This window comes from Coenobita brevimanus, chromosome 66 (genome assembly GCF_032717465.1).
Source record: "Coenobita brevimanus isolate Jiangsu-jjx chromosome 66, ASM3271746v2, whole genome shotgun sequence".
Classification (NCBI taxonomy): Eukaryota; Metazoa; Arthropoda; class Malacostraca; order Decapoda; family Coenobitidae; genus Coenobita; species Coenobita brevimanus.
Genome location: NC_137019.1, coordinates 22,947,739 through 22,975,532, shown reverse-complemented (window position 1 = coordinate 22,975,532; position 27,794 = coordinate 22,947,739). Strand labels below are relative to the sequence as shown.

General features: G+C 42.3%; 1 protein-coding gene across 1 annotated transcript in view; it reads right to left on the bottom strand.

Moving 5' to 3' along the window:
- LOC145405310 (A disintegrin and metalloproteinase with thrombospondin motifs 6-like) overlaps positions 1 to 27,794 on the bottom strand; it is a 278,205-nt gene that overhangs the window by 14,735 nt on the left and 235,676 nt on the right. Inside the window, exons 16-17 of the mRNA XM_080276730.1 lie at positions 21,352 to 21,489; positions 2,786 to 3,124 (exon numbers count right to left, since the gene is read on the bottom strand). Coding sequence (XP_080132856.1) covers positions 2,786 to 3,124; positions 21,352 to 21,489 — 477 coding nt within the window. The remainder of the gene's footprint in view (positions 1 to 2,785; positions 3,125 to 21,351; positions 21,490 to 27,794) is intronic.

The following is a 27,794-nucleotide window of genomic DNA, read 5'->3' as shown; positions in this document are numbered from 1 at the left end:
AGTCCTCTTTTTCTGGTGCTTTCCCTTACATGTTGCATTAGGAAAAACTCTTGCACAAGATCCAGGAGCTTTTGGTCCCAACAGCTTTCTTGGCTTATTATATCTAGAGTATTCCAATTTATGTTTGTATTAAAATCACCAGTTAGTATAATTCTTTTCGATTTCTCTTCCATTTTATGTAGTAATGCTCTTAAACTCTGAATTGTACTCTCCGCCAAGTCCTCATATTCGTCTCTTTCCCATGTGTTTGATCTGTATGGCATGTACAAATTGGCTACAATTACTTTCCCTTCAGATGTATTTATCTCTACTGCAATCAGTTCTACTTGTGAGGGTATATCTAATTCCATTTCTTTGACTTTTAGATTTTTCTTAGTTAATATTATAATTCCTCCTCCTTTTTTAAAGTTCCTATCTCTTCTCCATATATTATATTCCTCTAAGTTTAGGATGTCATTCGATACCCTTGGTGTTAATTTTGTTTCAGTTAGGCATATTATATGTGGTTCATTTTCTCTGACATAATCATTCATCTCTAATAATTTAGATACCATTCCATCCACATCTGAGTACATCAACTTAATCATCTTGTTTATATACTTGCAATGATTTGGTTCTACTACCTTCCTCCTTTTTATTCCCTCCTGTTTATGTACCACTTTCGTACCTGCAATCCAATTACTTTGTAAAAAAAATGTATTCTTCTCCTCCTCTGATCTTCCCTCATTTTTTGTTTTTGCTTCCTCCCTCTTCTCTTTCAGTAATTCCAGTTCCTCTTGTGTTAGGCATCTTTTTATCCAAACATTTTTGAATTCCTCTTTTTCCATAAGATTCTTTGCATTTTTTAGTATCTCCTCCACGGTGTTTACACTCTGGAAGGTTACCTTTAGGGGTCTTGACTTACTTCTCTCGTATTTCCCTAACCTTTTGTGTTCCTCTATTTCTTTAGTACAGATTTCCTCTGATACTTCTTTCAATATGCCCATTACATTTGCCATCTCCTTTTTGTCTGTTGAGATCTTGTTTTTTACTTCTTCCTCTTCTATACCAGTGATTACTATAGATTTGTTAAGATCTACTGAATCTCTGACTAGCTTAGGATTGTTTTGGATTATTCTTTTCACTTCCTTTTTAATGCTTTTTTCTTCCACCCTTGTTTCTAAGTCTTTCTTTACTTTCACCATTTCAGCATACGTGGTTTCCACATCATTTTTGTAGCTTTGCACAGCTTCAGTCACCTGTTATCTTCTCCTCAATATCACTGCTCTGATCTATCAGACTGCTTACTTGCCTAATTGTCTCTGTATCATTTTTGAACTCTTCCATAATACTCTCGTGGTTACTACTGTACTTGCCATATGTTTCTGCCTGCCACTGTGTGTGTGTGTGTGTGTATGTGTGTGTGTGTGTGTGTGTGTGTGTGTGTGTGTGTGTGTGTGTGTGTGTGTGTGTGTGTTCCCATTATATCTCATGAACGGCTTGAGCTGTCAACATGAAACTTTCAAGGCATCAAGATATGGCCAAAATCTTGGCCAAGTTCGGAAATGGGCACTTGTAGTCAAGGTCAAGGTCACCAAAATGGTTGTCATAGGCCAACCAGTTTTTATCGCCCGTCTTTTGCACCATTATATTTCATGAACGGCTTGAGCTATCAACATGAAACCTTCAGGGTATCAAGATATGGCCTAAATCTTGGACTTGGCCAACAGCATATTCTGGCGGGCAGTTACCATTATGCTCCCGAATACTTTTCTTTCATATATCAGTGTATCGATTGCAATAGGTAAAAACCCGTATACAAATCATCTAATAGTGAAAGTTAATCGCGGAATCAACTTAAAGCAAGCAAATGGCTGCATGAATTAAAACATGGTTTATGTACACACACTAGATCACATATTACTGAGGTTGTTATTAAAGGGTAAGCTGAAGAAATCTAATAAATGGTGTTGGGATAATTAGTTCCATTTATCTGTATATAGTTTACATTATTGAGTACCGTACATAAGCCGTATGTGTGTATAAATAAATGTATTCTTTAATGTTACACTCGTTTCACTCTGTGTCTGTTTCTAGTAATTTAATCATACACTTATGTGAGCTGTCTAGTATTTGCCACCCAGCCTACTGCAGTTACCCTATCTTCATATATATATATATATATATATATATATATATATATATATATATATATATATATATATATATATACATATATATATATATATATATATATATATATATATATATATATATATATATATATATATATATATATATATATATATATATATATATATTCTTTTTTTCGCACTGATAAACATTCATTCAACCAGCTCTTAACTACGCAAGCAATTGTCACCTGTTATTTAATGGCAGATGAAGACAGGACAGGGAATCGACATGTTTTGACAAAAAATGTGATGGGAATTAACGAAACGCCATTGCATGGGAGACACGATGGAGTACTGTGAGAAATTTGGAAAAAAGTACCCGTGAGTTAGAAGAATGACTGTCCCTTCTTTTGCTGTTAGAGGAATGATACATTAATGTCAGTGTTCTGGCCAATCAAGGTGGCATTTTAGCAGCTTTTTTTCTATGTAGGGCATGTTAACAATAACTTTTACATCATTCATGTAATTTATCTTGGAATTAAAAACACACTATTGTATAAAAGAAAGTAGCAAGGTAAAGTAGGAAAAATCATTGGCAAGGAAGAGGTGCTGGAAAGCCTTCTTAACTGACGAGAAACGAGCGTAAGACACTAATATTTCTTGAGACCTACCCTGGTCCATGGTCCGACACTCCAGTCCAGCGGATGTGGGCAGGGCGGCAGTACGGGACAGGCCTCAGTCTCATGAGGCTTGGCATTATTGTCACAGGCAGAGTCCAGCAGCGCCATCTGTTCCGATGGGCCGAATGAACGAACACAGATGACAGTCCGTCGGCGCGTGCCGTAAGCCCCGCAGGTAATGGTGCACGGCTGCCATGGCCCAGACCACCACCAGGCGGGGCAGACGTGGTTGTTGCAGGAGCGGGAGAGGTCCTGCGGTCGCGTCTGATTGCTGCAGTACTGTTCCTCCACCAGACCTGCCTCTTGTTCCACACACTGCACCCGTGACACCTGCAACAACACAAACACCATTACTCTCAATACAATACAACATCTTACCTTTTATTCACTCTCTCACTCTCACTTTTCACTCGTTTCCTGTAAGTACGATTTCAGTATTACAGCCTTTCAGTCATTATGCTCTCTCTCTCTCTCTCTCTCATTTATATATATATATATATATATATATATAAATATATATATATATATATATATATATATATATATATATATATATATATATATATATATATATATATATATATATATATATACACACACACACGAGGTGCTACCCAAAAGTTCCAGTAATTTGAATATTATTTGGAAAATGTTACTTTAAATCCTAGGTCTCACTGTCGCCTTCGAAGTAGTCCCCTTGGGCATGTATGCAGTGGTCCCAGCGTTTTTTCCACGAGTCCATGCATCCCTGGAAGGATTCAGGTGTGATGATCTTGAGCACCTCCTGCGATTCTGTCTGGATCTCCTCAATCGAGTCAAATCGACGCCTTTTCAGTCGTAATTTCAGCTTGGGGAAACAGGAAAAAGTCGCAGGGGACAAGGTCAGGCGAATAGGGTGGGCGGGGAATAACTACCATGTTAGTGGAAGCCAGGAAATGCCGGAAAACAATTGATGTGTGGGCAGCAGTGTTGTCATCATGCAGGACCCAGTCCTTGTTCGTCCATTGTTCTGGACGTTTGCGGCGAATGTTCTCCCTCAGACGCTGCAAAACTTCACAGTAAAACTTTCTGCTGACATATTGACCGGGTGGAACGAATTCCTTGTGAACAATCCCTTGGATATCGAAGAAAACGATCAACATCGACTTGACACTGCTGCGCTATTGGTCCGCCATTGAAAAACCGCCAAAATACCTACACACCACATTACAATAGTAAGCATAACTCAACAACACCTCTTCTCATAGACACGGCCGGGGCCACACTGGCATACAAGGGGTGCTGCTGACCCCTCTTGGCGGCAAAAAACAAAACTGCAAACTGCTGGCTCCCTCAATTCAAATTACTGGAATTTTTGGTAGCACCTCCTGTATGTATACATATCTATCTATCTATATCTATCTATCTATCTATCTATATCTATATCTATCTATCTATATCTATCTATCTATCTATATATATATATATATATATATATATATATATGCCGTTTGAGTATCCACTGCACGACCGGCATATCCCGACCACTGAGATCTACTGTATGGAGAGGCTTTCTCATGGGTAGCACCGCGTAATTTATGTAGCCCTCTTCCGTCTTTCCTTTATTCTTTCCATGTCCCTCTGCCTACGGGTGACTTTACACTCCCTCTTCTGTCTTTCTTTCCTTCATTCTTTCCTTTTCCTTCTGCCTGTGGGGGACTCTACACTGAGTGACAAGCCAAATGGATTTCTGTACACCAGGAAACCATTTTCTGTACTACGCTTGGTGGTAATAATATAACCAAATTTTGGCACCTGGTGGTTTAGTGAGTAATTACAGCACTCCAGTCGGATTGAGCTGGAGAAGGTTTATATCCAAGGGATGGTTAGGTTTTATTGCTCATGTAATGCCACTAAGGGATGAGTGAGGCATGTCACTCTCATCTTAGATGTGAGGACCAACTTGCCTTGCCCCGGGCTCCTACGCTTCTCATTGGACAATGTAGGATTGGATGATGAGTGAAATATATATATATATATATATATATATATATATATATATATATATATATATATATATATACCTAGGCTGCTTCTCCCAAGGAAAGGGAGGTAGCCGAGACAGGACGACACACTCCCCATTTACTCATCCATTCAAACACATTCATTCGCATCTTAGCCCCAAGGGGAGAACGGACAAATCCTCACCGCACAAGGATCAACTGCGCAATGCAATCAGTGACATCCACAGCAGGGCCCGACAGCAGAGCTGGTTTACTCCTGCCACATCATAACAGACCCATCCCCTTACCCGCACCTGACCTGACTAGCTGATCCGACCAAATGCGGGAGAATATCCCCTCAGGGCTGCGTCATCACTTATTCATTCACAATTTCTCTCCATTTATTTCTGTCACGCACAGCCACTCTTCCTTGCTCAACAGACATCCCTCTCGCATCCAGTGCTCTCTTCACACTATCCATCCATCCTATTCGTGGTCTTCCTCTCAGCCTTACACCTCTCACATCAGATCTAGTTATCTTTTTCACCAATCGCTCATTATCCATTCTCTCCATATGCCCAAACCATCGCAACACTCTCTGCTCAACTCTACCAGCCATCTCCCGAACAACTCCAGTTCTCCTTCGCACTTCATCATTTTGCACTCGATCCATTCGCGTCACTCCACACCTACTCCTCAGACACCTCATCTCCATTACATTCAAACTTTTCCTCTCTGCTACACCCATATTCCATGTTTCAGCCCCATATAATGCAGTCGGTACCACAACACCCTCATACAACCTTCTCTTTACATCCATTCTAAGCGAACGACCTTTAAACACTTTTTTCATTCCTCCCAGCACCTTTCCTACTTCATTTATTCTAAACTTCACTTCTGCATCTATTCTTCCATCCACAGCAACATGTGACCCTAGATATTTAAAACACTCTACCTCCTCAAGCAACTCACCATTCAAAGCTATATTCATCACCCTACCATCTACCAACCTCGTACACTTCATCACTTTACTCTTATTCTCATTTACTTTCAATTTCCTCCTTTCACACACCCTTCCAAACTCCTCTACCAACTGTCTCAATCTCTCCTCTGAATCAGCCACCAGTGCAGTATCATCTGCAAACAGCAGCTGCTTCAGATTCCACTCTCCACCATCAACATTCACCAGACTCAGACCTCCACCTAAAACTCTTGCATTCACCTCCCTTACAACACCATCCATGTAAATATTAAACAACCAAGGCGACATCACACATCCCTGTCGCAGCCCCACTCTCACAGGAAACCAGTCACTCACAGCATTTCCCACTCTTACACACGCTCTACTATTTACATAAAAACTTTTCACCCCTTTTAGTAACCTACCATCAAGACCATACAATCTTAAAACAGTCCACAAAGCCTCCCTATCAATTCTATCATACGCTTTCTCTAAATCCATGAATGCCCAAAACACATCCTTGCCTTTCGTTAAATACTTTTCACACACTTGTCTCACAGCAAACACCTGATCCACACATCCCCTCCCCCTCCTAAAGCCACACTGCTCATCACCAATCACTCCCTCTGTACCCTCTCTAACTCTCATAATTAACACTCTACCATAAACCTTACCAACAACACTCAACAGACTTATACCCCTAAAGCTAGTACATTCATACTTATCACCCTTGCCTTTATACAACGGGACCACACAAGCACTTGCCCAGTCAATTGGCACCATACCTTTCACAAAGCACACATTCAGCAATCTTACTAACCACTCAACAATGGTCACTGCACCACTCTTCAGACATTCAACAGCACACCCATCCATACCTGCAGCTTTCCCTGTTTTCATCTCCTTTACTGCCTTCTCCACTTCCTCCTTCGTGATCAAAGAATCATTCAACTCTCCCAACACATTTATTCCTTGCACCCTTCCATCTGCCACAATCTCAGCCACCCTTTCCTCCTCTACATTTAACAATCTTTCAAAATACTCTGCCGATCTCTTCCTTACTGCATCCATCTCAATTAACATCCTTCCATCCTCTGCTTTTACTCGTTCTTCCTTCCCAGACTCTCCCTTTCGCACCCTTTTCACCTCCTTCCAAAACATTTTCTTATTCTGTTGAAAATTCTCTGTAAGCCGCCTACCCCACCTCTCATCTGCTGCCACTTTAGCATCACGCACAGCCCTTCTCGCCCTATTCCTCTTTTCCTTATACCTTTCATATGACCTCTCATCCTTCCTCTGCAGCCACACTTCATATGCACGTCTCTTCTCAGCCACAGCCATACTTACTTCCTCGCACCACCATTCACTTCCTTTTCTTACACCACCACCCACATGTCTCACACCACACACCTCTTCTGCATGCCCCACCACAGCACTCTTAAACAACTGCCATTCCTCCTCCACACTGCCATTTTCCTGATCTTTCAGTGCGTTCCACTCATCTTTCAATTTCTCCTGATACTCTATCTTTTTCTCTCTTTTATATATATATATATATATATATATATATATCGTCATAAGCCGTTTGAGTGTCCACTGCAGGACCGGCCTATCCCAACCGAAGTCGGGACGACACAGCCAATGTATCTCTACCAAGTGGCTTAGGCTGTCTAGTAGAGATTGTATGTAGGGTGACAAGTGCTTGTAAGAGTAATTGATGTGTTGGAGTGGCTTTGGATGTGTGTGTGTGAACCAAGTGTAATCAGCCCGTGCAAGCATACTATATAGTATGAGACAATGGTTCAACCACAGCACCCCTGATGTCCGCCAAGCAGTACGTGACCAGAAGAACGCTTCCAAAGTTTATTACTTTGGCAGGGCGCGAACCCTCGTTCTTGAGTGTATGAAAACTCACCCATTACCACAGAGGCTCCATATATATATATATATATATATATATATATATATATATATATATATATATATATATATATATATATATAGGGTGTAACGCGATGTATGACAATAACTTACACCAATGATCTATCATACAATTTTGAGTATATTTTGTTCTATAAACATATACTCTCTGCAGCCGCTGTTCAGTACCCAGCATTCGGCTATTTAAATGTTAAAGTTTTGTGTCTTGGATGTGTCGTCGGGTGTGGGCTTCGCAGGGTGATGGGAGACGAGTGTTATTAGCGTATACTGTATTGCACATAAAAAATTCTATATCCTGTCAGTACAAACGAGTTTTAAGAAGAAACTTTACGTAGTTTATTGATTCTTCAACATCAAGTCATGCATTCCTGCAGTTCTTTTGCACAAATCGACTCTAATTAAGGACTAAATTCAAATCTCAAGGATTGCAAGGGAGTAGGGAGGGAGGAGAGGCTGGTGTGGTGTTGCCAGTTATGTAATGTTTGCTTTGTAGGCTAGTACTACCAGCATTATTGTAACACCCAGAGCTTATTCAAAGAAGAAACTTTACTGTAATGTGTGATTAGCGTCATTATGAGTCAGGAGTAATATTATTTATTACAATTTTTTGCTGCAAGTAAACGTAGCACCATTCCCTTCATCTGATTGTGAAGAGGGAACAGCCACACTTATTCAGTGAGGACATTATCAGTGCATTTTTTTTTTTTTTCAAAAATTGGATTTTTTTTTTTTTTTTTAACCGAAATCTGTGTATCTTGTTCCATTATTCAGTTTTTCTATTACTTAGTGATTCTCTCATTAGATAAAACAACTCAGCCACACAACCTACGAAAGGTGTACCAATACTAGGTAGTGAAAGTTTTGTTTTATCTTATTTTTTAATATTTTGTTTCAACTGTTGATTATTTACAGTGGTAAAGTAAGCAGCATACAGAAAATTTCGAACAAGTGCTCTCTCTCTCTCTCAATGGTAGGGTTTACAGCGGTTTAGCTAATTATTTACAGTATTCATACATTGTTTACTGTATAAACTTGATGAATTCTTACATGTAGCCTTCCTCCCGGCGCCCATTGGCTCTCGTTCTTCTCTGGTTTGGGTGGTCTTTCATGAAGAGTCCTACATCAGATGCTCAAAGTGCCCACCACTATTTTCAACATATTATCTTGCACGCTTCATCACTGATTGGGTCGTCTTTCTCACAACTGCTGGGTTGTTCTTGATCACTTGTGCTGCTTCCATTACTCTTGCAAGAAGTTCTTGTTTGGTGTTGCTTTTCCTTTAGTACACAAGTGTCTTCATGTGTCCCCAGAAGTAAAAATCAAGGAGTCAGGTCAGGTGATCTAGCAGGTCATGGGTAGGGTCCTCCTCGACCGATCCAGTTATTGGGAAATGCTTGATCCAGCTGCTCCCTAACCTGTCTGCTGTAATGTGGAGGTGCACCGCCATGCTAGAAGATCATTCGTTGTCGTTTAGCCAGAGGAACATCTAAGAGTACAGGAAGGTCATTCATCAGAAAACTTACATAGGCATCCCCAGTCAGCCTATCCTCAAAGATGTTGGATCCAATCAGATGTTCATCTACGATGCCACACCAAACATTAAGAGAAAAGCGATGTTGGAAGTTGGCTTCTGCTGATTTGTGAGGATTTTCTTCTGACCACCAGTGTTCATTATGTGTCTTACGCAGGCCAGCACGGGTAATTATGGCTTCGTCTGTATACAAGATGCACTTCACGGTCTGGGGATTTTTCTCTAGCCACGTACAGTACACAAGGTGTCTATCAAAATCTTCAGGTTTAAGATATTGAACATCCTGTAAATGATATGGTTTCAGACCTTGCCTTTTGAATGTCCCCCAGACAGTTGTGTGAGAAACACTGAGACGCGAGGAAAGTCTTCTTGTATATCAGGGCTTTTAAACACGGCATCCATTATTTGTCTTTCTTTATCTTGTGCGTCTATGCGTTCTGCCCGCAGATTAATTCCAGGGACACTACCTGTGCCGCGAAGATGCTGGTAGACACTGCAGAAAACTCGAGCACCTGGACATCTGCTTGGGTATCTCCTGTATTCCCTAGCTGCAGCACTGGCATTAAACTCGCAGAATCCGTAAAAACAGATGATATCTGCATATTCTTCATTGCTGTGTCTACGTGGCATGCTGTCTGATGAACAAGTAAAGTTGAACAATTGAACCTGGAGCACAGTATTTTAACTGCGCGTCGCCTACAAATTTTCCCGTTGAAATGATACCGTGGTCGCGGAGTTGCCAAGTCCGTATCACCAATCTCGCTAGTTTAGTCCTCAAAACTTGCTAGAATGTGGCTAGATAGTAAACACTGCAAAATAGCGCTAGAAAATACGGTTAAATCTCTAGAATATCTCCTAAAATGGCCAAAATATCTAGAATGAAGCTAGATATTATGTTGCCAGATGTTAAATAGTGCCGCTAGATAGAAGCAAAAAATAGATCTAGCTGCAAAGTCGTTAAATTGACACCGCTGCATCACATTTCTCACGTCACCATCAGATGAAGGGAATGGTGCCACATTTACTTGCAACAGAAAAATTGTAATAAATAATAACATTACTCCTAACTTAAAATGACGCTAATCACGCATTACAGTAATGTTTCTTCACTGAATGAGCTCTGGGTGTTACGATAATACTGGTAGTACTATCCTACAAACCAAACATTACATAACTGGCACACCACACCAGCCTCTCCTCCCTCCCTACTCCCTTGCAATCCTTGGGATTTGAATTAAATTCTTAATTACAGTCGATTTGTGCAAAAGAACTGCAGGAATGCATGACTTGATGTTGAAGAATCAATAAACTACGTAAAGTTTCTTCTTAAAACTCGTTTGTACTGACAGGATATAGAATTTTTTCTTTACAATACAGTATACGCTAATAACACTCGTCTCCCATCACCCTGCGAAGCTCACACCCGACGACACATCCAAGACACAAAACTTTAACACTTAAATAGCCGAATGCTGGGTACTGATCTGCGGCCGCAGAGAGTACATGTGTATACTGTAGAACAAAATATACTCAAAATTAAATGATGGATCATTGGTGTTAAGTTATTGTCATACATCGCGTTAGACCCTGTGTATATATATATATATATATATATATATATATAGATATATATATATATATATATATATATATATATATATATATATATATATATATATATATATATATATATATATATATATATATATATATATATATATATATATATATATATATATATATATATATATATATATATATATATATATTTTATGTGTCCGACTCTAGGAATAGGCTTCACAGCCTGCTATCAAAGCCCAGCAGTCCTCCTACATACCATACACCTCTACATGTCACCACTTCGGCGCTAACACCCACCGTCCATATTGAATACATGCTAGGGCTGTCTCATACAGGACTGGTGTATTGGTATTAGCGGGGGTATTTTTAGACATGTCGGCGGATCTTCTGGTAGCTCAGTAAAGCCTGATTTAATGAAATTCAAATCCTTAAACTGTTCCCTGCCCCAGCCGGGATTCGAACCTGGGTCCGTTAGGACTACAGGCCACCTCTTACCGATTGAGCCACCGCCTCCCCCATATATATATATATATATATATATATATATATATATATATATGAGCCTCTGTGGTACAGTGGTAGAGTGTGCGTTTCGTACACGGGTGAGCCAGGGTTCGCTTTCCGCCAGGATAATAAACTTTGGTAGTGTTCACCCGGCCACGTACTGCATTGGCGGACTCAAGGGGTGCTGTAGTTGAATCAGTGTCACTTACTATAAAGTATGCTTGCACCCAGTTGGCTTGCACCGGCTAATTACACTTGGTTCACAGACTACACACACATCCAAAGCCACTCCAACACTACAATTACACTTACAAGCACTTCCCACCCTACATACAATCTCTGCCAGACAGCCTAAGCCACTTGGTAGAGATACATTGGCTGTATCGTCCCTACTTCTGTCGGGATAGGCCAGTCCTGCAGTGGACATTCAAACGGGTGATGATGATGAATATATCTATCTATCTATCTATCTATAGCAAGACGCCTCAATCCCGTTTGGGGTGGCCACAAACAAATCGCCTCCAAGTCGCCCTGTCCCCCGCCATTTCACTGCCCTGCTCCCAACTCACACCCCCCTCTCTCATATACCTCTCCACAACATCCCTCCATCTCATCCTCGGCCTCCCCCTCCCTCTTCCCCCCTCCACCTCACTCACATACACTCTCTTCGTCAGTCTTTCACCCTCCATCCTCTCCACATGGCCAAACCACCTCAGTGTGTTCCTCATAACGCTTCCTATCACATCCACATCCACACCACAACGCTCCTTTATATCCTCATTCGTCAGCCTGCCTCTCCATGTGACTCCCCAGGCTCCTCTTAAATAAGTCATTTCCACTGCTCTCACTCTTGACTTGTGTCCTTCCAACAACGTCCAAGCTTCACTTCCATACGTTAGAGTTGGTATTACAATACTGTCATGTAGTAACTTTTTCACTTCTATCCTCACTTCCCTGCTTCTTATCACTGCTTTCAAAGAACCAGCAACCTTTCTTCCCTGCTGTACCCTTTCAAGCACTTCACCCTCCAAACCTCCATCCTTACTCATCACACTACCCAAGTACTTAAACGTACTCACATTTTCCAATTCCTCACCATCCAACCTAGCTGTACATTCACTGACTTCACCTCTCTCAAAGACCATCACTTTACTCTTCCCTACATTCACCTTTAGATTCCGTTTCTTACACACTCTCCCAAACTCATCCACCAAGCCTTGCAGCTCCCCTTCGTCTTCACTCAACAACACAGTATCATCTGCAAACAACAGTACAGGGAGTTTCCAAACACTACCCTCACTCACCAGGGCCTCCCCAGCATCCACTACCCTACCTTGTACCTCTTTTATTACCCCATCCATGTACAGATTGAACAACCATGGAGACATGACACATCCCTGTTTCAACCCAACTTTCAAAGAGAAAAATTCAGTTAGTTCACCATCCACACGCACTGCAGCCTTCGCACCATCGTACATACTCTTCACAGCATTCAACAACTTCCCATCTACTCCATATATTCTTAACACTTTCCACAATCCTTGTCTACCCACCCTGTCATATGCTTTCTCCAAATCCATGAAAGCCGTATACAACTTCTTTCCCTTCTCTAGAAACTTTTCCACTAAAGATCTAAGAATGAATATCAGATCTACACAACCTCTTTCCTTCCTAAAGCCTCCCTGTTCTTCTCCAACTAATTTCTCTGTTCTTTCTCTAACTCTGTCAATAAGTATCCTACCATACACTTTTCCTATTACACTAAGAAGACAAATGCCCCTATGATTACCACACACTTCTTTTTCCCCTTTTCCTTTGTACAAGGGAATAATTATACCTGACTTCCAATCCTCCGGGACTCTACCTTCCTCCCAGGCCAATCTGCACATCTTCCATATCCATTCTACTACTATCTCTCCCCCATGCTTCAGCATTTCACCACACACTCCATCAATTCCTGTGGCTTTCCCCGATTTAACTTTCTTCATTGCTTCCACAACTTCTATCCTACTGATTTCTTTCTGTCTTCTCACCTCCCTCCTTCTCCCAGCCATTCCCCAGCCACTTATACTCGCATTACTTCCATCCTCTATGTTCAACAATTCCTTAAAGTGTTCTCTCCATCTGCTCACTTTTTTTCCCTTCTCCACTAATAATCTACCATTCTTATCTTTCACTCCCCTGCTAACTTCACTTCCACCCTGTCTTACTCTTTTCACCTCTTTCCAGAACATTTTCTTACAGTCCCTCCACTTTACACTCAAATTCCTTCAAAATTCCTCATCCACTCTCTTCTTACTCTCTCTTACTAATCTTTTCACCTCTTTCTTTCTACATATAACTCTCTCTTCTGCCTCTCAACTTCTTCCACGCCTATATTTCTCATCCATTCATTGTATGCTTTCTTCTTTTGTGCCACAGCCTGTCTCACCTCTTCAGTCCACCACGCTGTTCCTTGCACCCCCCCTCCATCTTCTCTTCCTTCCACACACCACATCACATGCTGCACATATTTCTTCTGTAAATATCCTACACACACCTTCCACGTCTCCCATCTGCTCCAGTTCATATTTGCCCACTCGTTCCTCCACTTCTCTCTTATTCTCTGCCTTTTTCTCATCCACTTGTAACCTTTCCACTCTCCTTGCAACTACTCCTTCCTCTCGTCTTTCCCTTCTTCTATTCCTCCATCTTACTTGAATCCTAATTCTGACCACCACCAAGTAATGGTCAGAAAATCCACTCCCCCAACCTCTATAAGCTCTTGCATCCATTACACATCTTCGCATCCTTTCATCCACACACACATAATCAATCATTGCCTTCCTTTCATTCAGTTCACCACCCACCCTTCTCATCACTCGCCATGTATACCTGTGGATCATTTTATGCCTGAAGAGGGTATTGGCTATCACCAACCCCCTCCCAGCACAAATGTCCACTAACGCACTCCCATTCTCATCTATCTCAGCAGGCACACCCCACTCACCAACTATTCCATCCACCTTCACGTTCTCAACTTTACCATTCATATCACCGATCAAAAACACTCTCTCATTCCTTCCAAACTTTTCCATGCACACTTCTACATTTGTCCAGAACTCTTCTCTCACTATTCTAGCACGATCTTACGTTGGCGCATACACACACACAATCGCCCACATTTGTATTCCAACTTTCAACTTTACCCACACAATCCTTGACCCAACTGATCCATACTGTCTTATGCTCTTCTTCCATCTTTTACTCACAACTATACATACTCCTTCCTTTGCCCTCTCATTCTCACCTACTCCTGCACATATACCCCATCCATACTCCCATTCTCTCACACTTTCTCCTCTCCATTTTGTTTCAGTTATTCCACATACATCCACTTTCGCACCCTCAAGCACCTGGACAATCTCTCTCTCTTTCACCTCATCATTCGCTCCCCTTACATTCCACGTTCCGATAACCATGTCCTTTGTCCGGTCCTTGGTCGTCATCGTTTGGTCAGTCCTTGTCCGAGGCTTCTTGTTTGTTTTTTTAGTTAGTTGTTTTCCGGGGAGGGGCACTAACCCTATGCTAACCCTTTAAGTCGCCTTTTACGACAAGCAGGGATACTGGGGGAGTATTCTTGGAAAAAAACCCTACCCCCAGGGGATAGTATGTATATATATATATATATATATATATATATATATATATATATATATATATATATATATATATATATATATATATATATATATATATATATATATACACTAGCTGCAGTTCTTTGTTCATCTTTCTTCACAACAAGCATAAAAACTCTGTAGAATATTGGAAAAATTTGCCCTAAGAGCCATGTCATATGAGCTGCCTCGCTTTACGTACACCGCCAGACGATTGCATTCAACTTAAAAATGACTTCTCGCAGTGAATGGGTTGAGGAAGTGCCTCTGGCCTGACGTCAGAGTGTAGGTGGGGTACGGGAGGTGGGAGGGAGAGTGAGGGAACCAGGGGGAGGGGTGGGACATTATGGAACTAAACAAGAGTAATGTGGAACTGTCTCAGTCATCACCATAATGCCATTATTACCTCACTTTCCCCCGCCCCCTCCCCCCCCCTCACACAAGGCCCAGTAGCACTCTAGTTGCACACTTAACAAGCTGGTACCGTTAACACACAAGACACTCGCACGCCACGCAAGGACACGTTTGGCAGCCTTTTCACTACGACATCTCCTGCCTCATTCTTGCTACCGTCTGATGATTTTTGTTAGTTCTGGGGAGAACGCTCGTAAAAAAAAAAAATATAGATAATTTAATGAAACCTTTCTCTTTGGTATTTCATTCAAGATAACATATTTCTTTCATCAACATAGTGGAATCCTAGCAATGCAGAGCTCCATTCTAATTACCTCTTTCCTCAGTGTTAGTAAACTCATGAATTATGTCTAGGCAAATAATAGGCGAATTTGTTCAGCTTAGAGAAATTCTTGTAGGGAGTACACCGTAGCACCAGTCGAGCAGGGCGGTACTCCCAAGGTGGATGGAAAGCTGATGACTGAGAGCTGGAGCTCCCATTTCATTAGCCCTCGGGACTAGCTTCCGACCATCCCCCTCTGCTGAACTTTTTCAGTGCTTCAGTAACAGAGAGTAGGCCAGCATGTTCTCCAATACAAGTTCCTTTAACTGTCAACAGTGTACATGCACACTGTACACTACACTTCCTATTCAAAATTTAACAAAAAATGACATCCATTCACCATTCCACAGAGTCCCCAGGGGAGGGGCATCAAAGCCCCTACCATCTTCCCCTCTGCCGGTGACGACCAAGCGAGATGCCTGGAACCAGTGTTTGACTCACTTCTTTATTTCTGCAACATTCGCGCTTTCCTCTAATTTTCTTTTGAACACCACCTCTCCTCCTCTATGCCTGACCTACTCTTCCTCACTGAGACTCAGTCATCTGAGGTAACTGATGGCAAACCCTTCTCTGTATCCTCCTATTTTCTCTATACTCATATCAAATCCAAAGGTGGCTGTTGCTTATATGGACATAACAACAAGGCTTCAGCTATCCTGTCATACTCTGAGCAAATATATCTGTGCTGTTTACTTATTCCCTATTTCTGCTGACTATGAAAAATTCTTTCACCATCTTATTTCTACGATGAAACACATCCTAACAGTAAAGTGTGCTTTGTGAGCGCGTGACGAGGGAGCGAGCGTTTGTACATACGCCTATCATCCTAATTTCATCTTGGTGTAACCTTTCAACATTTCTGGTGAGGTAGTTGAACGATAACAGAAGAATAATTGAACTAAAATATTTACTTTCTCACGTTTCGTCTTTCTCACTTTTTCTCTCCGGATGTGCATATTGACCGAATGATAAAACCCAGAAATGGGGCTATTACCCTTGCTTATTTCCCCCCCTTTACATAGATAATACGTTCATGTAAAATTATGAGTGTAATATCCGATATTTAAGTGTCTGAATTCATACAAGAAAACATAATGTTACAACAAGAAATAATTTTGAATTCGATTTCAAAGTAGGGCATGTCAATTAAACCTATCGGTACATTCCCTTGGAAAGTTAGGATTCCAAGGGGTTTCCTTGGTCTCATGAGTAAATGTATGGCTAAGATTATTTATTGAATGCATCTAGTACCTGCTGAAAGAACCTCTTCTCTATCTCACAGGGTAGAAAAGTTATTGGTCTCTGAAAACCATCACACTCGGGCCCTTTCATATCGGGCTGGGGCGGGCCATGTTGAGCCACTCACTTCTCAGCTGAAGGTAAACATCACTTTGCTACGCTTGCTCGCTGTGCTCGTTCGTTCGTAATCAATTTCTCCTTTCTCTGAAATCTCCATTCTAGTTGATTTCAATGTCCACCACCACTTTTGGCTTTCCTTTCCATTAACTAATCCACTTAGTGAACAAGACTGCATCTTTTCAATCCTTAATGACCAAGGACAGCTTGTACAGCATCCTCTCTGTATCTCTTACCACATTGGAAAGCATTCCAACATACTTGATTTCTTCCTTACAACTAAACCTTCTGCTTATGCTGTTGATCTTTTCTCTCCGTTGGGCTCCTCCGATCACAACCTCATCACCTTAACCTGTCCTATCGCTCCAGTAAGACCTGTGGACCCTCCCACGAAACGGTGGCTTTGGCACTTTGGAGCTGCTGATCGGGAGGCCCTCAGACAGTACTTCTTTAATTTCCCTGGAATCATTATTGCTTCCATGGCCGAGAGTCATCTGAGTGTGCCTTGAGTATTGTCTCAGGTATGGAGGCATACAGGGTACATTCCTTTCTCATACATTGTGACTAATGAAAAAAAAAAAAAAAGCTGGTTTAATCATGCTTGTTTTAATGCTATCCACGACAAGAAGGTCTGCAAAAGGTACTGGAGCCAACCCATCCCTGAATATCATCTCTTATGTTTCTACCCAGAATCGTGCTAAGTCTGTTCTTAGCTCTGCTAAAAATAATTTCATTCGTACCAAATGCTTTGAACTCTCCAACTCAAGTTCTTCTTGCTCCTTCTAGCACCTTCCCAAAAACCTTTCTAACAACTTTACCTCATCATCCCTCCCTCCTCTTTTCCACTCTAATGGCTCTGTAGATGTTTCTTCTGCTGAGAAAGCAGAACTCATCACTCAGACTTTCTCCTCCAATTCCACCTTGGACAATTCCAGTGCTGTTCCTCCATCACGTCCTCCCTCTGACTTCCTCATGGCTGACATTAAAATTTCTTCAATTAATATCGTATTTTCTACTATCACTGACTCCATTACAAATAAGGCAAATGAGCCTGATGGGGTCCCTCCTGCTGTCCTCAAGAACTGTGCTTCTGTGCCTACACCCTCCATAGGTAAACTCTTTCATCTCTATCAACTTGCACCTTTCCTTCTTGCAGGAAGTTTGCTCTCATTCAGCCTGTCTTAAAGAAGGGTGACCATTCCCAGCCCTCTAACTATCGCCCAGTTGCTTTAACATCCTGTATTTCCTTTTTTTTCTATTCTTAACAAAAAGAATAAATAAATAAATCACTTTTCTTATCACAACCTTCTTTCCGATGGTCAGTATGGGTTCCGCCAGGGACGCTCCATTGGCGATCTTCTCACCGACGTTTCAGACTCCTTGTCATCATCCTATCGGGACTTTGGCAAAAGCTTTGCCATTGTACTTGACATCTCAAAGACCTTCCATCGAGTCTGGCATAAATCTTCAATTTCCAAACTGCCCTCTTATGGTTTCTATCCATCTACCTGTTCCTTCGTCTCTAGCTTCCTTTCTGGTAGATCTATAGCCGCTGTTGTAGATGACCACCATTTTTCTCCTATTGTTATCAATAGTGGTGTTTCTCTTGGCTCTGTCCAAACACTAACTCTTCCTAGGCTGTACATCTAACCCTATCCGCTCATATTCTGATGACTCCACTCTTCACCTTTCCATTCACGTCCCACAACATCCACCTCAGCAGTTACTTCAACAAAGAAAGGGATGAGGCTATGACACTTAATGTCTGACTTGGTTCATATTTTGGCTGGAGAAAAAGTAATCTTGTTTTTAATGCATCAAAAACTCAGGTCTTACACCTTTCAGCCTGACAAAATCTTCCGCAGGAGTATCCTCTAATTTTTAAAAATAACCATCTCAATCCTGCATCATCTTTAAACATACTTCGGGCTTCATTCTCTCGGGATGTATCTTGGAAAGATCATATTACCTCTCTTGCAAAATCTGCATCCAAGAGATTTGGTTTGTTAAGCTGACTCCGTGCCTCTTTACTCCTGCACAGCTGTTGACTTGATACACGGGTTTTATGCGCCCCCGCGTACGGTACTCTTATGTGTGGGGAGGCTCCCCACATACAGTTATTCTCAACAAGGAGGGATCAAAAGCTTTTTGTCTCATTAACTCTCTTCCTCTTACAGGCTTCCTTCAACCTCTGTCTCTTCGCCGCACTGTTGCATCTTTATCTCTTTTTTGTCGCTGCTTTAATGGTCACTGCTCCTCTGTACTGTCTGTTTGCGTCCCTCCATCACTACGACGGGCTCGTAGCACCCGTCTAGCAACAAACTCTCATCCTTTTTCTGTCCAGCTCTCTAGTGGAAGAGTTAACCTAACGTTACTTCCAGTCGTTCATGTATGCAACAGGTCAGCTCTGGAACTATCTCCTTCCGTCTTTATATCCTACTGCCTGTGATCTCCAGCCTTTCAAACTTAGTGTGTCCAGGCATCTCGAAATGAATGGATCTTAAAATTGGCCCTCTCTTATCTTGTTTTTGCTTTTTCTTGAAGGGAACAATGTTGCGGGCTCCTGGCCTTTCGTTCATTCTTCCTTACATAAAAAAAAAATAATAATAAAAATAAAAATAAAAAAAAAGTTAAACCCACACAGTACAGTAATGTCTTATTTGCTTAGTTTATGTTAACAAACCCTAAACGATTTTACTGTGCCTAAGGAAGACAGGTCTTACTGAGGGGGAGAACCGCAAAAGTAACACTAGCAATATGATGAGAAAACCGTTCTGAATCCCCTACACATACGCGAGCACTTGCACACACGCGCACAAACGCACGCATGCACGCACGCACACACACACACACACACACACACACACACACACACACACACACACACACACACACACACACACACACACACACACACAAGCGCGCGCAAAACGCACACAAGAACGCACTCACACATGCACACATATATACACACACAAACACTCACGCACGCACGCACGCATGCAAGCACACACACACACACACACACACACACACACAAGACAACACATGCAAGCACAATACACACTAGAGGACCCCCAAGGGAGGAAGCACACCAGCCGTGAGCCGATACATATCTAGCGCGGCTCGGAATATGACCTTGACATTGACCTACTTTCTCCAACATCGAACTCGTTGATTTTCACCCCTACTACACACCTGTAAAATTTTGTGATGATATCTTGAGCGGTTCTGAAGTTACCTTGATAACAGACACACAGACCTTGACCTACTTTCACCAATTTCGAACTCGTGGGAGATTTTCATCACCACTGCACACATATAAAATTTTGCAATGATATCTTGAGCGGTTGCAAAGTTGTCGTGCTAAGACATACAGACACAGTGACAGACAAACAAACTGAAAACAGTTATCGCAGGAGATTTTCATCTCTGATACACACCAGTATAATTTTGTGATGATACCTTCAGAGATTGCAATGTTATCGTGGTGAGAGACAGACTGACACTGACCTACTTCCACCAATTTCGAACTCGTCATCGTTTTTTTTCCCTACTCCACACCTGTAAAATTTGTGATGATATCTTGAGCGGTTGCGAAGTTATCGTGCCAACCGACACACACACACACACACACACACACACACACACAGACACACACACACACACACACAGACACACAGACACACACACACACACACACACACACACACACACACACACACACAAATTGAAAACACCAGCTTCGCAATCGCGGCTGGTAAACATACAACACACCTATAATACAAATAACATACAGCACATACAACAAACGATACACTCAGCACACACAACACACACCACAGAGAACAAACAACACAAACACCAAACACAGCAAAAAATTCCCACACAGCACACAACACACTACTCGCACACCACATACATCATAACTGCAACACAATACATAACATACACATGACTACAAAAGACTCGAAAACAAGGCACACACACACACACACACACACACACACACACACACACACACACACACACACACACACACACACAGCAACATTTTAATCTCCTAAAACAATCGGATTTAGTTCTAAGCTTTAAAACAAATAAATAAATAATGAAAGGAGAAAGACAACGAAAATGGGATATAATATTATGTACTAAACAAAAAAAAAAAAAAAAAAAAAAGCCGGTAATAACAGAGATCAAAATAAGACCTTATAATGACAGCACCGGAAGGAAATTTATCCGTAGACAATATAGACAAGAAAATTTCTCTCTCTCTCTCTCTCTCTCTCTCTCTCTGCCTGACCTGCGTGCCGCCTCCACACGTGACTGTACAGACGGACCAGTCGGAGTGTTTCCAGGAGAAGGATGGGTTGTAGGTGGCGTTCTCGTGTGGCAGGGTGTACTCCCACTTCAGTCCAGGGTTGTCCGTCTGGAATAGCAGCTGAGGAGAAAAGAGAGCAATAATAAAAGAAAGAGTGCTAAAAATAAATGCCAGAGGGATTGCTAGTCACTTACAGATTGCTAAATAACAATAGAGTGTTCATTAGTGTAACAGCAGATTGTAAAATAATGAGACACTGAAAAATAAGAACAGAGATTGTTTTCATCCTTTCTCCTCTATAGAGACGCATTTGTGGCCAGCTTCACGCTGTCCTTATTGTTAGTCTCGTTTGCTTTCCTTCTTGTAGGCTTTCCTGTATTCTTTTTTTCTTGTTTTCTTGTGGCAGGCACTTCTACCCTTCAAAATTAACTGATTACGACCAAACCTGAAAACAATGACCAGCTTACGACCTAGTTGTATCAGCAAGGTTTTGGTTGCTAGGCAACTACTCGTTGCCTAGGAATGGCCGAAAAAACTACTTTTTTTCTTGTTTAATTGTGATAGGCACTTCTACCCTTTAGAATTAACCGAGTCCAACCAAACTCGGAAACAATGATCAGCCTATGACCTAGTTGTGTCTGCAAGGTTTTAGTTGCAAGACAACTACTCGTTGCCTAGCGACTGCCAAAGACTACTTTTTTTTTTTTTCACTTTTCACGTTTTGAGCTGTAGAAACATTACTAATGGGCACAGAAAGCTCTGATTTCTTTAGGTGTAATCTTGAGGTCATTCCCTATAAGTATGAAGTGTTGCATCCATTTTTTCCTCTCTCCTCTAGTTTTCGTGTTGTAACCCTGCGAAGATTGGCCTCAGCGTTTCTAGCAGTCTTGTTGAACTGTGGCAGGCATTTCCATCCTTCATAATTAACTGATTCCGACCAAACCTGGGTACAGTGACCAGCCTGTGACCTGGTTGTGTCTGCAAGGTTTAGCCCCTCCATGGCCGTGAGTCCGGAAATTGTCAGGACCCAGTGGCCAGCCTCAGCACCATTTTTTCAGATTTCGAAAATCGATTTTTTTTTTCTTACCAAATTTAAGAAAATCGTCTGGCGCACCTTGCAATGCAATAACAGCTTCCTAAACCCATGTTGTGCTTCGCACCAAAGCGCGAAAAATTCTGTAAAATGACTGCATACACGCTGGTGAAGCACAAGCAGCGGAGCAAAAGACTATTGCACTAAGAAATATCCACATTATTACCCTCAAAAAAAATTCTGTGGTGCTGAAATTGTTTGAAATGACTAGATATGTGTATTACAGACAAGTTCAGTACATAATATGGAAGGTTTCATTAAAAAAGAGTATTTGATTATTTTCACATTTTTTGGTTTATTGTGTTTATGCAAGTAGCGAGTTATGTCCGTCGCCTAGGTGGTTTAGTTTGTGTCCAAAGAGAGGCAAAAGATGGAATTTTTAGACTGTAACCAGATAAGGTTCTCCCTTGTGTGTACAGGGTGAACAGCAGCGGCCAAAATTTGATAGACCCTTTTAGAGCTGGTCATCGTCGCCTATAGTAGCCGCAGCGAGAAATGAACGCTGTGGTGGGGCAGCCGGTCATCCGGGGATTCCCCCACTGTAGACATATCTACATGTCACCGACCATCGGCCACCGCTGCAGCCCCGCTCCATGATCCTTACCCTGTGTCTCTGGCTTTCTCTTTCTCTCTCGGTTTTTATATAAACTGGTGTATTTCCGAAACTAATTATGAAATTATTATGACTTTTGTTCCACACCACCTTTGAGGTAAAAATCAAGGAGAGTTTTCTGTATAAAGGTTTCCCCCCCCTCCTAAATGTGGCATATGAGCGGGGGAGTGCGGCCTTGCCGATACCTCCGCCTGACCTATAATTATACACTCGCCAGAACTGACCTGCCCTCAGACAAGGGGGGGGAAACCTTTATACAGAAAACTCTCCTTGATTTTTACCTCAGTGGTGGTGTGGAACAAAAGTCATAATAATTTCATAATTAGTTTCGGAAATACACCAGTTTATATAGAAACTGAGAGAGAAAGAGAAAGCCAGAGACACAGGGTAAGGATCATGGAGCGGGGCTGCAGCGGTGGCCGATGGTCGGTGACATCCTACCTCTATGGTCGGTGACATGTAGATATGGCTACAGTGGGGGAATCCCCGGATGACCGGCTGCCCCACCACAGCGTTCATTTCTCGCTGCGGCTACTATAGTGGCTTGTGCTCTGTTTAAGCAGTTTAATATCAAGACATTTTAATTTTTTTTAATTATTATCCTGCAAGAGGTGCTTCCCAGATAATAGAGGAAACAGAATAAGAGACAGTTTTCATCCCTCTCCCCCTCAGACACCAGTTTTAGTCAGAGTGGCATCAAGGCATTTTGATTTCAGTCTAGGGTTTGTAGTCTGGAAAGATTAGTTGTGAAGGGAGACAGAAAGACAGACAGAGAGACAGACAAGAGTGTAATATTGTACTTTTAACCCTTTCAAGACGAAAAAAAATTATCCCCTTCTGGCTTACACCTTATCCAAACCGAATTGTGAAAAAGTAGCTAAAAAAAAAAAAAAAAAAAAAAAATCTATACTGTATCGGTCGCGGTGGGAAGGACAGCTGGCGATGGGATGCATGTATTGTAGCGGCCGGCTTGCACACACCTAACATGGGCGAACAGCTCTACTATACAGGTTCATGCCTTGTTTCACGACATCTGATGGGCAACTGATCCGTAGGGTCGCGGAGTACACTTTCTATCGCTGGAGAAGTGATCCTCCTCCCCCAGCCACTGTTTCACGCACGGGAGGCTCCTAATGCAGGGTGAGATGTGCTTGTGCATTTTGTGTTGCATTGACTGTGTGAATGAGTGAAAGAGTGTATAGGTCATTGAGAACACATTAACCCATTTGCGCCCAGTGTGCTCAGTGCTGGACGAAACTGGGCATTTTCAAATGATAATAAAGAAGGGAGCCCCGGGGTAGGGACATATGAACTTCGCAACTTTGAGCCGATACGCAGAGGGCAGTACACTGAATACTCTTCCAACCCAATCTCTAACACAGGAGCCCTGGAAGGACAGTGTTACTATTACTCAGCCTTACATGTCCGATTCCAAGTAGACTGAACCCAAGTCTAGAGGACAGGTAAACGATATGCTACAAACCCAACCTTTGAAAGCTCCTGTCGAGGAGATCAGAACGATTTTTGTTTTCAGTGCATCCAGCTCAGATCGTGCACTTGCCAGTCGTTTCCCTGAAACCCAGCAGTCCTCCTATGCACGAGCAGCAGATTGCCTCACACACTTTTTTACATGTCACCGCCTAAGCACTTACACCAAACCCTCAATACTTCAGCATGCTAAGGTTGTCTCATTCAGAACTGGAGTGATGTTGTTATGACATGTAGGTGGGTTCTGTGGAAGATCAGGTAAAATTGTATAAAGTCAATTTAAATCCGCAAGTGGCTCCTGTCCAGCCAGGATCGATCTCTCAATTTTATTATCAGAACAGTAGTCGACTTTTCAGCAGCAGCCGTGGCTCAGTGGGTTAGAGCGCTCCGCTCTAACCTAAGGGTCGGAGGATCGAATCCACCCAAGGGTCATTGGTAGACATCAGGAAGGGCATCCGGTCATAAAATGCTACACGCTCCAATCCAAAATTCCTCTACCTGGGGGCAACGCCTTAGCCCCTCGGGGATACCTGGCGTAAAACCAAATTATTATTTTTTTATTAGTAGTCGACTTTTCAGTAAGTTGACCACCACCTCCCTAACTGGCATTTGGGATGAGCTGCTAAAACGGAACAGACATAAACTTGGACAGAGTGGACACTGTTGGCTGTGACGGAGGGGTATGGTGACGGTCGTAGAAAGGAAGAGGGTGGAGAGAGAGAGAGAGAGTGTGTGTGTGTGTGTGTGTGTGTGTGTTATTCTCTCTCTCTCTCTCTCTCTCTCTCTCTCTCTCTCTCTCTCTCTGAGAGGTAGGTGACCCTCGTTCTAGAGAGGAGTTGACCCCTTCCTGAGAGACGCTTGAAGCACCCCCTCAAGTAGACCCGTACCCTATCTCTTCACCCAGTCCCCCATCCCTAGACCAACCCCCCGCCCCCAAATCCTCTACACTCTATTTCTTCTTTCCCTGGACCCCTGCCCTCTCTTGTCTCTTATCAATAGTCCCCCACCCTATGTCCCCGTTCTCCCTTTGCCATTTGTACTTCCCCTAACCCTTCACTCCTTCTTTGCCTCTCCTCCTAAACCCCCACCACCTCTTTCTCCTTCCCCTACCCTCCATCCCTTCCCACCTTCCCCATCCCAAGGTACTTTCCCTCATCCCAACCCTTCACCATTGAGCCACTTGAGGGGAGGCCTTAGAAGAGGTTTGTGCGTTGCGGTGTTCGTGGAAAGAGGTGACTCACTCATATAATACACTCACTCACTCATACACACCCTCATCCACAATCATACGTTACACGCTCTCATACTTACATAAAACACACACTGTCATACTCACTCATTCACATAATTCACAGCATTATGCATGCTCACTCATATAATGCACATTTATACGTAAGCAAATCACACACACACACACACACACACACACACACACACACACACCCACACATACTTACTGACTCACACATACACACATTCACTCACACTAAACTCGGTCACTCACATATAGGCACTAACACTACATTCACTCACTCACACTACGCTCACTTACATATACACCCACTCACTCACACTACACTCACTCACATATACAACCACACACACTACACTCACTCACATATACACCCACTCACACTACACTCACTAACATAGACGCCCACTCACACTACACTCACTCACCATATACACGCACTCACACTATATTCACTCACATATACACCCACTCACACTACACTCACTCACATATACACCCACTCACTCACACTACACTTACTCGCAGTATACTTACATATACATCCACTCACACTACACTCACTCACATATACAGAAACTCATACTACGCTCACTAACATATACACTCACTCACATATACACCCACTCACACTACACTCACTCACATAAACACCCACTCACACTACACTCACATATACACCCACTCACATTACACTCACATATACACCCACTCACCCACATATACACCCACGCACAATACACTCACACACATAAACACCCACTCACACTACACACACTCACATGAACACCCACTCACACTACACTCACTCACATATACACCCACTCACACTACACTCACTCACATATACACCCACTCAAACTACACTCACTCACATATACACCCACTCAAACTACACTCACTCACATATGCACCTACTCACACTACACTCACTCACATATACACCCACTCACACTACACTCACTCACATATACACCCACTCACACTACACTCACTCACCATATACACCCACTCACACTACCTTCACTCACATATACACCCACTCACACTACATTCACTCACATATACACCCACTCACTCACACTACACTTACACTATACTTACATATACAGCCACTCACATTACACTCACTCACATGTACACCCACTCACTCACACTACACTCACTCACATATACTGTACACTCACTCACACTACACTCACATATACAGTCACTCACACTACACTTACACACATATTCATCCACTCACACTACACTCATTCACATATACACTCACTCGCACTACACTCACTCACATATACACCCACTTAATCATATTTACACCCACTCACACCACGCTCACTCACATATACACCCACTCACTCACCCTACACTCACTCACATATACACCTACTCACTCACACTACACTCATTCACGTATACACCCACTCACACTACACTCACATATACACCCACTCACACTACACTCACACACATATACACCCACTCACTCACACTGCGTTCACTCACATATACACCCACTCACACTACACTCACTCACATAAACTCACACTACACTCACTCACATATACACTCATTCACTCACACTACACTCACATATACACCCACTCACTCACATATACACCCACTCACTCAGACTGCGTTAGCTCACATATACTGTACACCCACTCACAATACACTCACTCACATATGCACCCACTCACAATACACTCACTCACAAAAACACCGACTCACACTACACTCACTCACATATACACCCACTCACACTACACTCACTCACATATACACCCACTCACACTACATTCACTCACATATGCACCCACTCACACTACACCCACTCACATATACACTCACTCACACTACACTCACTCACATATACACCCACTCACACTACACTCACTCACATATACATCCATTTACACTATACTCACTCACCATATACACCCACTCACACTACACCCACTCACATATACACCAAC